This window comes from Ambystoma mexicanum, chromosome 11, assembly GCF_040938575.1.
Source record: "Ambystoma mexicanum isolate Mex_15411 chromosome 11, UKY_AmexF1_1, whole genome shotgun sequence".
Taxonomy (NCBI): Eukaryota; Metazoa; Chordata; class Amphibia; order Caudata; family Ambystomatidae; genus Ambystoma; species Ambystoma mexicanum.
The window spans coordinates 41,727,014-41,741,925 of NC_090934.1; the positions used below are offsets into that span (position 1 = coordinate 41,727,014).

Sequence of the window (14,912 nt, forward strand, 5' to 3'; positions counted from 1 at the left end):
AAGGCACCATGTGAGCTAAAATGGTAGCCTATGTTATTCAGAACAGAACTCGATTGTCATGACCTCTGTACAGCTAATGTATAACTTGCCTGCAGGCCACTTGTTAGGGTCATGAGCTGAGATCTTGTCCTTCTGCTGACCTGTGTGCAATGGATTACCTGTATCACCGAAACTGATCTATAATTGAATGAGGACACCTGCTTAACTATATTGTATAAATTAAGTCCCGCATTGTAATGTTAGGCCTAGAGCATACATTATTACCATTTCTTCTTGTTAATGTATAAACCTAAGATGAACTAGATTTGACCTGGCAAGGGACCCTAGAGCAGTAACTTATTTATGGAATGGTTAACCTGCAGAAAGGCTGGACAACAGGCTGGTGAAATGTATTAAAGCCTGACTGTTTCAATGAATATTTGCACTCACTGAGCACACCGTACCACGTCGGAGTTCGCTGTGTTGTACTGAGGGTCGATAGCTATCTGAATTTTGTTCTGTTCTTTTGTAACTGGATTCAGTATAAAATAAAGTACTTTGTATGTTCCTGTGTACCCTGTGTTTGGTGTGTTTCCTTTTTGGTTACCCTGCCTCATATTATTTCCTTGTTTTCACATTGTGTGTAGCCTTGCAATATAGTTGTAGGAAAGAGTCCTTCAAATGCAGGTCCTTCCTGTGCCGTCCCATCTTGAGGGAAAGAAGAATGTGGAGGCAGATTCTATACTACAGTAGCATGCTCCACTTGAATGGGAGATCCACAAGACAAATGTCTTTGTCAGAACTTTTGAAAGTGGGTTTTACCAGTGCCCTCATTATACCTCACCTCTCAGCATGGGTGATCATTTTCCAGGGGATGCTCTTCTGCTTGTCTGCTAGAATGCCCCCAATTTCCTCCTCTTCAGTCTTCATGGAACTCTGTAGAAATTCAAGGTCCCAAAACCCAGCAATAACTGTCATGTCTCTGTCTTGGCCTTTTCAAAACTCATCCTTCTACTGAAAGGCAAGCATTTGCGCGGCCTCAGATTCCAAATCTTTTAGTTCAAAATGAGGGCTCTGTTCTTCCCCACTATCGTGCATTATTGAACTTGAAGAAACGGCTAGCTTATGCACATTTCCATAACTCAGAGACTCGCATTACATTCATGTACTTGGCCAAGAAATAATCAACTATGAAGCAGAACATAAACAAATGGTTAAGGTTTTGCCTTCCTATGGTTTATTACACCTTTTACAGTTGCTCTGTGGAACTCAAATCAAGTTCTTGCTTCCGTGATACACACATTCCTCTACAGTCCTTTAAGACTTGCACCTTCTAACTTGTAAAGCATTGTTTCAAATAGCCATTACGTCAACATTAATTTCCACAGGGACAAATTGTTTCTTATAACAGTTCCTTATTCATGCCACTCGTTTAAATCGACTGTCCCCTTAAATCGGGAAATGATTCTGTCTCGTTCCCCAATTTAAACCATGCTTTATTGACTGATTAAATTCACAAGCTAGATGTTAACAGATGCTTTTCATTCTACCTACAAAGAAAATTAACGTTCCAAAATCTGATCTTTTTGTCCTACATTGTGGACTCTTGCCCTGTCATGGAGTTCTATGTCAAACAAATTACTTGACATTTTGATGACCTGCCAGAAACGTCCCTTTTTGATAATCTCCTTTTTTAATCTCCTTTTTTGACAAATTAACTGTTTTTTCCCCCTAAATTGGGGAGGAGCGGGTTTGCTCTCATATTTCCCACCTTACTTTCCCTTACCTTTTCAATTTTTGTAAAGCAAACTTCCCGGCGTTTTCTTTTTTTCTGTTTTTAAACTTTTTGACTTATCATCCATTTAACCTTATCTGGTTATAGTCATTATGCAATTCATCAAAAAAGGTTGTAAAAAAGATATGTCCATTTGTTCTCAGTGAAAGCAGCTGAACACTGTGAAGGATACTAATGCCAGATGGAATTTCCTTTGTATTGAATATGAAATCAGATCCGTTCAAACATCTCTGTTAGGCAGAAACCTGTGCAGTTCCCTTTGGGAACACTGCAAAAGATTTAGGACTACAGGTGTTAGCAGTAAACCCACTTGGTAGCAGTCTGTACCACCCAGATTTACCTGGTAGCTGTGGCTGAGCAGTCAGACTTCCCTCGGGAAGAGTTAGGCAGTATGCAAAGTATACACAACAGGCACTCAGATACAAAAGCACAAGCAAACACTGACCAGAGCTTTGGTATCAAAGTATATAATTATTTATTTAAAAACACACTGTTTGAAACACTCCAGCACTCTTATTGTAAAACACTCTAAACACAGTTACTATTATAATATATACAACCCTTATTCCTTATCAGACAAGTCTTAGTAAACACCACTTATTTCCAGACAGAGGTGAGCGCTTAACTATAGATGGCACTCCAATAAGTTCATGAAGAAGGGAGGGAAAAAGACAGAATATGTGAAGATACACCACTCTAAGATTTAGGAACACTTTTAGCAAGGCAGAAGAGCAAAAGTCACTTGTGAGCAAAAGTCCATAGGCTGGGCCCACTCTTAGAGAGAGCAGAGCACAAATGCGCCCAAGATCACACAGTTACACTAGGCTTTGAAAGTCTTGCAGAGAGTTCGAAAAGAGTTTAGAGAGGCTCAGAAAAGTTTAGCCAGGGTGTCCCAGGCTAACCCAGGTTCGAAAGCCGGGGGCTAAATCTACCCCGTACAGTCGGTGGCAAGGGAAGCCAGGCTGAACACGGTACCTTAAGTGGGAAGGATCCTCCAGCGGTGACAGTTGTTCCTGGCAGCGGGTGCAAGTCTCGGTGCCGTCCAGGGGAAGAGAAGATCGCGACTTGGAGGAAAGATGAAGGTCGTTGTACTGCAAGGGAAGAAACCAGCCGCGGAGTTTTCTGGTTAAAGGTATTACCCTTTATTTTGCGGTCGTGGTAAAACGTGGTATTCCGGTTGCCGGGGTGCTTGGCACAGGCAAGGCGGCCACGAGATGCGTCGGGAAGGCGAAAAGACAGTGAAACTGGTTATCCGCACCAGTCAAAGGAAGAAGACTCTCCGGCGGGAGATCTCCTCTGTCGTTGGGAAAAGTGGTGAGATGGTCCAGCAGGGCTCCACCGGTGGTGTCGTCGTGGCAGGTCGGCTCAGCTTCTCCCTCGTCGGATTCTTAGGTCCTGTGGCGACTTCTGAAGTTCCAGTCCCCAAAGCCCTGCTTTTATGCAGAAAACCCCCATTCACTTAGCCTAGCTGTCACTCAAACATGCTAAGTGGTGAGCCGGCCGGCTCACCACTTGGGCCAATCAGGACGGAGTGCGAATTGAGTTGCCTAGGCAATTCAGTCCAGGTGCCTAAATCCCCCTCCACCCGTTCTAAGTACCCCAGACAGAGTGGCACCACTTTGGAGGGCTTCTGTGGAGAAGCCCGCCAAAAAGTGGAACAGGGGCTCGACTTGGGTTGGAGTCACAGAAGAGAACACAAACGCCATTTTAGAACCGTGTTTTGGCAAAAAATACCAACCGGAGAATTAATAATAATTAAATAAACCGGCGGTATGTTCGAGGCTATCGTAATTAAATAAATAAAGATAGTAGCCTCGAACAATGGGAAAATCCCATAGAGAAATATTTGCGGTTGAATATAAAAAGTAGTATCCACTGCCACCAGCCAAAACTCGATCAGGGGGGACGGAGACGTGCCCCCTCGAATAACAGACCCCGGGGCAATCGAATTGCCCCGGCCAGAACATCCACAATATGATGGTTTGTACTGGTTCTGTTCAGAATTTAAGACTAGTAAAATCAATGGTGACTTTACATGCCTTGGGAGACAGTAGTCAGTCCCAGGGTATGGAGTTTATACTGGGGGGTCACTATGACACCCCTGTGTTACTGCACTGAGGGTGCTGTGTAACACACATCACAAAAACACATGAAGCCCTATGGAGTAAAAGACCCCATAGCCCATTAAACACATCTAGTGTCAAAGGAACACACTCAAATCATGTCCAAGAGTGAGGGTACAAGAGTCTCATTCTTGGCAGGAGAAAAAAATAAACCCCAAAAATCCAGCAAAGCTGCTGGGGACTCACTAGGTTAGGAAATTCAACCTAAACAGAGAATTCTCCCTAACAGTCTCAGCGACTTCATGCCTCATCCACCAGAGCTAAGGCAACATGGGGGACCTTTCGAAGACATGCACCCATTGCATACATTAGTAGGACAGCTATCTGGGCCACTTCTTGAAAGCATTACTCTTCGGATGCTTTTCTCAGGATGGATACCACTTTTGACCACCTCTTTGCTTGAAACATGGACAGGGCATCCACTGCAATCCCCCGCTAAACCTTTTGGCCTTTAAAATGCGATTCCCAAATTCTTGAGAAGGTGGGAGAGCAGGGCAATGAGTGAGAAAAGATCACCTTCATGGCAAGTCCTATAGTCTTAGTCCTTGCCCTGCCTCCTTCGCAGCACCCTCTTGGCCATCTCTTTGCAGTATATGTTGTCCTCCAACTTTCCACTTGGAGAAAAAAATGTAATACCTTCTCCAGCATGGGGTCTGACATGGATTCACATGCTCATGAATATTCCCTGTCGTTAGGCTGGGAATCCTCAGTAAAAGAAAAAACTGTTTCACTTTTGCTTTAAAACTGTATTTCTCCTCTAAACCAATCACTGCCCTCTGGGTCATACTGCCCCCATCCAATGACATTCCCCTCCCTGTGTTTCTTTGTAAAATGTGAAAGTTTTGACCGATTTTTGTATTTATCGTTCGGAGTTCAAATACCGGCAGCAGGGATCCATTATTGGTGAAGATCAAACTACATTGAGGATCTTTCATCGGAAGGCCCAGACTTGAGCCTACTTTGTGCCTTTTCATCAAGACCACTGAGAAGAGATGCTGCTTTAAACTCTGCACGAAATGTGGACTAAGGAACATTTTTGCGGAGGAACGACCCCACAATTGTCTTTACTGCCTGCATCCGGACCATGATGAGGAGGGATGCAAGGTATGCTGTGGTTTTTCCAAAAAGACCAAGTAGGACCGCTACAGCAGGCAGACAGCATGGATACAAATTAGGTAAGACCAGCCAGTCCCACAATCCAACTCCCTCAGATAAGAGTTTGAAATCCTTTGAGGACACACCGCGGGTGTCCAAAGGAAGGCAAGGCCACTGGCCACGGATCCAACTGTGCGGGTCCCGGCTCGGGAAGGTCAAGGTTGCCATCACCGACCACATCCACTGTGAGCCTGCCGGCGAGGGTCGCACACTCAAAGGGAAAGTCCTTGACCCCTTTGAAAATCTGCTTGCCATCGGCGGACCAGGCGACGAAGGAGAATTCCAAGATGGGCTCTTCTCTGCCTCCATCGACATCTCAACCAGCCAAGACAACACCATCATCAACTGTGCCATCAACAGCCACATCGACAACGACTGCTGTTGCCACCCTGGTGACGACCCCGTAGACGGCCTTGTTGACGACCACTACTTCTTCAAAGAAGGGTAGACCACAAAGATGGTGGCCATAGTCACAGTGACAGCTACTCTTTGGGTGTCCTTACTGGCATGGTGTGAGGTAACTGCCACGGCTTCGGCGAAGACCCCGGGAAGGGGACATCAGCCTCCTCACCCCAGAAGTCTCAGGAGAGGGGAGGGAGTAGGGCACCAATGATCCCTAGGAAGGTAACAAACAAGGAGCTAAACTGAGTGTGCCGGGGCATGTTTATACTAGCTCCAATGAGGGTGATGACCTGCCTGAGGGCTACCATTCAGACCACGAAGGGAGGCCAGTGACCCTTGTTGGAAGATGGGTTGCCACAGGGTGAACCTTATCGCCTACCTCTGCAGAAGGGGCGTTGTAGCCCAGAGCCTCACCCTCTCACTCCTTCTACACATCAACCCAGGGACGTTTCATCGTACATTCTGACCACGCTGCAGAAGCTGGTATCGAAAATTCCGCAAAGACTGCCGCCTACACCGGGCCCTGCTCTGTCTGGAAGTCCCCCACGACCGCTTTCGGGAAGTCCTTCTTGGCGCAAACACAAGTCAAAGGGCCCTGCTGGTCCAAGGCTCAAACCACAGCATGGATTGACATGCTCATGAATATTCCCTGTCGTCAGGCTGGGAATCCTCGGTAAAAGAAAAAACAGTTTCACTTTCACTTACAAACTGCATTTCTCCTTTAAACCAATCACTGTCCCCTGGGTCATACTGCCCCCCTCCAATGACAGTCCTCTCCCTAAGCCCCTCCTCTGGCAGCCATCTTCAGATTTTTATCGCACTCTTCACTGTTGTCCTCGAGTTTGCTCTGTGAGCTACTTCTATGTTTTTTTGTGTTTTCAACAGAAAAGGTTTCTACTTTTATTCCAAAGAGCCTGTGTGCTCTTTTCTTCATCTGCCGACACCGGGGACCCGTTGTTGGTGAATTTCAGCCCCCCTCAAGGGTGCAGATCCTCGAAGTTTCCAGATGGCCATCAGGCCTACTTCACGCCCTCTGACCATGATGGAGGAGGAGAAGGAACATCCCTGTTCAAGCCTTGTGCCAAGTGCGGGCTACGGAATGTGTTTGTGGAAGACAAACACCTACAATGCCTCTACTGCCTGCATCCGGACGACAAGGAGGTGGATTGCGAGATATGCCTCGGATTCTCCAAGAAGACAACAAGGGACAGGCACAGTAGACTGGTGGTGTGGCTTAACGCTAAGACCCATGCCCCGTGCCCTGAGCAGGGTCCTGCCTCACCCAGGACCGGCCTGTCTGAGGAGCGGTCATCTAAGTCCTTTGAAGGCAACTCATCTGTTGGAGGCCAAGACGAGGCCAAGAACTGCACGTCCAAGTCGACTGGGGTCACTGCCGAAGCGAGTCATAAGGTGGATAGGGTGTGATCAACGTCTTGGGAGGATAGCTCAGGGGCAACAGGCTCGCCATTTAAGCAAGACGACACAGAGCAACACAGGTTCGATCCCCGGTTGCTTATAAGCCTCTGGGTATAAAGCGCCTTATAAATAACCTACCATATCATATCATAACGTCGGCCCCTCTGCCTCCATTGCCAGCCGGTAATCAAGCTCCTCCTCAAAAAGGAAATCATCTACCCTGGCTAAACTGCAGGAGAAGTTTGAGAAGCCACGCACGGAGGAGAAGAAGGCCAAACTGCCCAATCAGGCACAATCGGTGCAGGCTAAGACTTTGTCGATGAAACAGTTGGTGGCAGCTGCTCTGTCGACGGCTAAAGGAGCTGACCCTGTGAAGGTAGCCCCACAGCACAGAAAGTATTCTTGCCTCCTAGGGGCAAGACTGATGCAGTGGCTTTGGCAAAGTCTGCTGGCACGCCAGAAGGGGGGAAACCGGTTTAGACCCCGGTTCAAACCCCACAGGGGGGAAAGAAGTATGGGGCAAGTAGGCCCCACACAGCCCTTACAGGCCGTGGCTCAAGACATTGATGTCTCGTCCACAGACGACGAGGACCAGGAGTCCTTACACACGATCCCAGAGGACATGGAAGAAGAGGATGACGGTGACGACGGAGGCGATGGCGCTGGGCCTAGTTTTCCTGATCCTGTCAGCTCAGCTGAGGGATGTGTCTCTGGACATTCTGTCGATCCTTCACACCTTGGTGTCAGCGATCCAGAAGAGGATGCCACTGGGCCCGTTTCCAGTGGTCCCCCAGGCACCGGTTCAGCTTCCAACAAAGAAGAGGAAGCGTCATCAGAATCCTCCATTTCAGCCTCCACACCCGCATCAGGCCCCATCTTCAGTAGACCTAGACATGGGTACGGGGATGGATACAGCAATGACTACGGACGACAACAATATCGTTGCAGCGAGCGGCGGGTCTCTGCATTTGGATGCACCACCTAGAGCCTCTGACCTTTTTCATCTTGTGCCCGAAGAAACCAGGAAAGAGAGCGCGACACCAGGAGGAAGACAGTCATGGCGGTTCCCCTTCTAGACGATGTGTGGGAAGAAGGCCTGGCCCTCATAAAGAACACTTGCATAGCTCCAGCTAAACAAGATAGACTGGAGAAGAAGTATCAGGTGCCAGACTTCACACCCAAGTGCCTGAGGTCGCCAATATCCGCAGATTCGGTGGTATCGGCAGCCGCGAATAAGTGGTTGAGTAACCCGTCCATGTCGTCTTTGGCTACTCTGGACAGCAAGGGGAAGAAGTTGGCCGCCATGGGAAGGAAGCTGATTTACACCACGGCGTCCACTATTAAGGCGGCCAACGCACTGGCGATCCTGGCCAGGTATGACAGGGAACTGTGGTACAAGCTGGGCCCTATTCCGGAGTTCCTCCCAGATGTTAAGAGGATGGGGGCAATCACTCTTTTCCAGGAGGAGGAAGATGTGTCTGATCACGCCATTGCAGTGGCGTTGGACATCGCCGACACAGGGCCATGAAGTTTCAGCAGGAAGTCCAGGCAAAGTCTCCTTCGACGGAGAGAACTTGTTTAGGAAGGTCGTTGACAAGTCCCTCCAGACCATCAAGGTGGATGCGGAGACGGCCCGTTCCTTGGGCACTCTCCAACAGCAGCGTTCTTCTTTTCGCTCCTCCAAGGGAAAGTCGAGCAGGTCTTCCAAAGGTTTCTCCTCTTCGTACCCTCAGCCTTCCAGATCCATGACCCAGGAAGCCTACAGAGACCATTCCCAGGTCTACTGTAGAGGAGGACAGCGTCGCCCGCTGGACAGGACGCCTACTCCAAAACAGGCCTGAACTGGCTGGGTCGTCGGGGCCCCACACATGCACCCGGTGGGTGGCCAGCTGACGAGGTTCGTCAGCGAGTGGAAGAAGATCACCACCGACAGCTGGCTGCTGGACGCTCATGCCCAAGGACACACTCTGGAGTTTCAACGCAGGTGTCCCCGGATCCCTCTGGTGTCCCCTCAGGAGCAGTACATTCCTCAGCTCCTGCAACATATGCGGGCCATGCTGCAAAAAGGCAGTATAGCTAGTTCCCCAACGGCTCTGGGGCTCCGGAGCCTATTCCAGATATTTTCTGGTCAGAAAGAAGACCGGGGACTGGAGGCCCATCCTAGACCTGCAACATTTCAACAAATATTCAAAGTCCCAAAGGTTCAGGATGGTCATGTTACAGCACATGCTCGGCCAACTGGAGGAAGGAGACTTCTTGATGTCGCTGGACCCGCAGGACGCCTATTTCCACGTCCCAATTCACAAGAAACATCAAAGGTTTCTGCGTTTTGTAATGCAAGGCCAGCACTACCAGTTCAAAGCCATCACTACCAGTTCCTTTTGGATTGAAGTCGGCCCCCAGAGTGTTCACCAAATGTCTGGCACCAGTTGCGACCCATCTATGTCTGAGGGGTATCCGCGTATACCCATACCTCGACGACTGGCTCATTAGGGCCCGCTTGCGGGAGCTGGCCGTCAGACACACCAGTCCAGCTACTGACAGATCTGGGATTCTCCATCAACTATCCGAAGTCCTGCTTGACACCATTGCAGACCGTGCTGTTCCTGTGAGCCAGACTTGATACAGTGTCCTGCCTAGCGTCACCCACAGCGGAGAGGATAGCAGCCATTCAGTGAAGGTGCAGCGGCTGCTGTCAATGAAGTGGTTGCTCGGCATGATGTCATCCTGCATCTACCTCATCCGTCTCTACATGTTGCAAATGCGACCTCTTCAGGAGTTCCTACACACTCGCTGGATACAGGTGTCTGGAAGCTTTGCGGACAAGATCCCCCTCGACGACGAGTCCCGACGGGCGATAAGGTGGTAGGGCGTCTGCTCCAACATCGCCCGGGGCACCGGGTTTCAAACCCTGCCATGCCAGGAGACGGTCACCACGGACACTTTTCTGGAAGGCTGGGGAGCCCACACCACATGTCTGCACGCCAAAGGCCTATGGCTGCCTTAGGAGAAGAACCTCCATATCAACATCCTGGAGCTACGGCAGTGTTCTGGGGCCTCAGGTCATTCCTTCCGTTTCTGAGGGACAAGGTGTTGAGGATCTTCACGGACAATACCACCACCTTGTTCTGCATCAGGAAATCAGGGCACTCGATGCCTAGCGCTCTCCAAGGAATGCGCAGGACTTTTAGCTCTGGGCCGTCGGACAAGCGATGTTCTTCGTTTCTCTTAACCTAGCGGGAGTCAAGAACACTTGCAGACTTCCTCAGCAGGGAATTGCACTCCTGCCACGAGTGGGAACTGCGGCAGGACCAGGTGGAATACATCTTTGTCAAGTGGGGCAGGCCCCAGATCGATCTGTTTGCAACAGCAGCAAACTCCAAATGCCAGATGTTTGCAAGCAGATTCCATCAACCGAGGAGCCTGGGGGATGCGTTCTCCTTCCTGTGGGAAGGGCTGTTTCTGTACGCATTTGCTCCGTTGCCTCTCTTGCTACTAGTCATCAACACACTCAGACAGTGGCAGTACAGGATGATACTCATCGCACCGGCGTGTCCGAGGCAGATTTGGTACCCGTACCTTCGCAGCCTGTCGCCGTTGCCTCCCGTCAAGCATGCCGGTAGTTCCGGATCTTCTCACCAGAGAAGGAAGCACAATCCTACATCACGACCCAGGATCGCTGAACCTGAGGGCTTGGCTCCTGCAGCCTACAGTTTGGGGGATACAAGTTGCCAGCGGACTGCAGGGAGTTCCTCGCAAAGGCCCTGGGAGTCGTCGACTTTGAAGTGCTAAGGTCACAAGTGGAAGCATTTTGCTACATGGTGCCGGTCACAGAATATTACCCCTTTGAGGTTCACGGCCCCACATATCCTGCCGTACATGCTATCCTTGGCCAAGGCCGGACTGGCGCACACCTCCATCAAGGTGCATCTGGCAGCCATCTCCCGCTACACCAGATTGCCAGGAAGATCGTCGCTTTGGTCCCATGGACTTGTCAATGAGTTTCTCAAAGGACTTTTCAGAGTGTTCCCGCCGGTGAAGGCTCCTGCCCCGGCATGGGAACTCAATGTGGTTCTGACAAGGCTCATGGGGGCCCTCTTTGAGCATCTTCATCAAGCTTTGCTCAAATTCCTCTCGTGGAAGACAGCTTTCCTAATGGCCATCACCTCTGCCAGGAGGGTAGGTGAGATCCAGGCCCTATCCTGCAAACAACCATACCTAACTTTCCACGAATCGAGGGTGGTGCTACATACGCATCCCTCCATCATGCCGAAGGTGCTGTCGGAATTCCACCTCAACGAGCCTTTGGTGTTGCCTGTTTTTTCCTGAAACCTTTGTCGCCGCCTGAAAGGGTTGTGCATTCGCTGGACGTTGCTCGTGGCCTGAAGTTCTACTTCACACGCACAAAAGGTTTACGGAAGAGTTCGTAATTGTGAACTTTGGCCCTGTGAACCATGGGAAGGCCTTGTCCAAGACTTTCATTTCAAGTTGGCTCTCCGGCTCCATGGCTCAATGTCATCAGTTGGCTAACCCGCCGCTGCCCGGCCGTCCGAGAGCCCACTCCACCAGAGTGATTGCTGCAACAACGGCGTTCCCGTCTGTTGTGCCCCTGATCGACATCTACAGGGCTGCTATATGGAGGTTCACTCACACCTTCGCGAAATTCTACTGTGTCGACGGGGATTCTAGGGAGGAGTCCAGAGTCGGCCAAGCAGTGCTACGCAACCTGTTTACCTGAGGTGAGTCTGTTCCAGGGGTAAGTGTAATTCCTTCTGTTGAGCCTTGCCACCTCCTGTGGTTGTGCATGTGTGTCCTGCTATGTATTCGCTATTCATGAGCATGTGAATTCATGCCAGATCCCATGCTGGAGAAGGAACACATAACTAACCTGTAACTATTGTTCTTCTGCATGGGTCTGGCATGGATTCACATGAGAACCCTACCTCCGACCGCTCTGTGGTTCTTCTTAGTTATACTGCCACTTTACATGCTTACCAAATCTGAAGATGGCTGTCAGAGAAGGGGCTTAGGGAGAGGACTGTTATTGGCTGGGGGCAGTATGACCCAGAGGACAGTGATTGGTTTAAAGGAGAAATACAGTTTTAAAGTGAAAGTGAAACCATTTTTTCTTTTACCGAGGATTCCCAGCCTTACGACTGGGAATATTTATGAGCATGTGAATCCATGCCAGACCCATGCTGGAGAACAATAGTTACAGGTTAGTAACTTGTTACTTGCTTCTGTTGAGTCTTGCAACCTCCCGTGGTTGTGTATATGTACTGTTGTGTAATGTTTATTCATGAGCATGTGAATCCGGCCTGACCCCATGCTAGAGAAGGTTTAAGTTACTTACCTGTAACTCTTGTTCTCCAGCATGCATCTGGCATGGATAAACATGCAAACCCTCCTCCTTCCCCTTTTGGTTCATGCTGCCACTTTACCTGTTTACCAAATCTGTAGATGGCCACCTGGGGTTAAGCTTAGGGAGAGGACTGTTATTGCATGGGGGCAGTATGACCCAGAGGCCAGTGATTGGTTTAGAGGAGAAATACAGTTTTAAAGCAAAAGTGAAACAGTTTTTCCTTTTATAGAGGATTCCCAGACTAGCGACGGGGAATATTCATGAGCATGTGAATCCATGCCAAACCCATGCTGGAGAACAATAGTTACAGGCAAGTAGCTTAAACCGGATACACAGTGGTTTTCGATGCATGGGTGGGGGCTGGGCTTTGGCGTATGGAGGGTCGCCTATGGTGGGAGCCAAGCTCTAACATTTTTAAAGGGATTGCTTCTGGTAAAGCAGTTTTCTGGTGCTGGCATTTCCAAAGCACTTGTGCAGAAGGGAGACCAATGACTAGAGATCCAAAATGACCATGAATGTAATGTTTCTTATTAGAATTGTTGTAAATTGAAGGGATTTATGACATTATTTAGTCCCTCCTAAATAACAGAAAAAACGTTTTTCCTGACCCTAAAAACGCGCCCCCAAAATATTCTAGGACTGGGGTTATTTTCTAATCTCACTCCAGTCCCAGAATATTGATCAGTGAGTCTGGAATAAGGTTAAATAAACATCGTCCCTCCAGCGATATTCTGACTGGATACCATTTGAAGCAGTGATTCAGGATCCCTAATGAATATCCTTCAGGTTAATGAATACAATGAAGAACCCATGATGGAGAGACGTACACAGCTGAACCAGTGGCACATTCCAGCCCACACCCTTGATTGGGGTGGGGCACTGGATTGCCTACTCAACTGTTCCCTGGCCCACCTATTTGGGACTTGGTGTGAGAAACGCAGACAGCTGAGTGTGGCCCACTGTGAAAGGAAAGTTAGATCCACTGTGAAAGCCGAGTGGGACCCACTATGAGAGGGTACCTGGGAGAGTGTTTGGCTCTGCTGTGATAGAGGAATGGGACACACAGTGAAAGGAAGGGATCAGCTAGGAAAAGGAGTGGCAATGCTATGAGAGAAGAGTGCAACTAACTGTGCGGATGAGCAGGAACTGCTGTGAGTGTAAATTGGTACCTACTGAGTGGTGCCTGAAACTTGCAATGTGATGGATTTAGACCCACAGTGAGAGAAGTGAGACACTGACATTCGGAGATGAGTCATAGCTAGTACGAGGAGAAACCTCCCATCTAGCTTTCTGTAAAGCCATAAAAACTGTGCTCTTCATCTAAATCCTGCCCAAGCGCAACGCTCTGAAAAACTGCACCAGCCTTTTGTACTGTTCCGCTACCATGTACTTTGAACCGCTTGAATATGCTATGCCAAAAGCACTGCCAACTGTATTGTAGTTGCCACTGCTAACTGTATTGTACCCCATGTTAATTTTGTAACTAAGCATGACACAAGTAACAGCGCCGCAATGCCCTTGGGCTGTATTATGCGCTATAAAAAGTGTAATAAATAAATAAATACAGAGGGGTGTGGGATCCACTGTGACAGACAGGACTTGCTGTCAAAGATGATTGGGTCTCGCTGTGAGAAGGGAGTGGAACATATTGTGCTATGTGAGTGCAAGTTATTATGAGAGATGAGTGTGACTTCATTGAAGAGATGTGTCAGTCTGGCTGGGTGAGGTTTGTTGTTGATTTCAACCTTTGATATCTCTAGGCTTTGCCGGAAGTGATCGAGGCTCAGAGCTGCATTCTTCCGGAAGCTGTCTGGGAGTACATGGACAAGATCTGGCCCGCTGAATCCAAGGTAGGTCTGGGACCTTTTTGACGTAAACTAGCATCATGTACATCTCCTCAACCGAGCTGCCGTACAACCCACCGTCACCAACTCGTTGTACCCACCCATACATCACAACACCCACCACTACCCTTGAAACCAGTGTTTGTACCTCCTCACCTCTTAACAGCCTGTGCCGGTTTGAATTGTTGTATCTGTCACCATTTGCAGAGTATGCAATTTTTCAATTTAGTATAAGAACCTATATACATGTACCATGAGATCTATCTGTAAAGACCTACTTGATTGCCAGTGTAGTGGGGCTGAGTTGTGGTTCTACACATACTTAATTGTAAGTGACTAATTCTCTCAAATTCTAACATGTGGCTGTTTCATTTGGAAGAATATGGTATGCTAGATTGCCACTGTTCGAGTCACAGTGCTCGGGGCATAGACGAATCCCAGAACTGTTCCAGCCGTACAGGCCTACAGGAGGGATGTGCACATGTGGCTATCCATATCTAACTGTTCCAGCCATACAGCCCTACAGGAGGGGTGTGCACACGTGGCTATCCATATCTAACTGTTCCAGCTGTACAGCCCTAAAGGAGGGGTGTGCACACATGGCTATCCATATCTAACTGTTCCAGCCTTACAGCCCTACAGGAGGGGTGTGCACACGTGGCTATCCATATCTAACTGTTCCAGCCGTACAGCCCTAAAGGAGGGGTGTGCACACATGGCTATCCATATCTAACTGTTCCAGCCTTACAGCCCTACAGGAGGGGTGTGCACACGTGGCTATCCATATCTAACTGTTCCAGCCGTACAGCCCTACAGGAGGGGTGTGCACACGTGGC

General features: G+C 49.0%; 1 protein-coding gene across 2 annotated transcripts in view; it reads left to right on the forward strand.

The window, feature by feature from the left end:
* SPOCD1 (SPOC domain containing 1) overlaps positions 1-14,912 on the forward strand; it is a 948,037-nt gene that overhangs the window by 811,748 nt on the left and 121,377 nt on the right. For both annotated transcript variants that reach the window (XM_069622501.1, XM_069622502.1), the window contains one exon: positions 13,993-14,082. In XM_069622501.1, the coding sequence (XP_069478602.1) occupies positions 13,993-14,082 (90 nt within the window). The remainder of the gene's footprint in view (positions 1-13,992; positions 14,083-14,912) is intronic.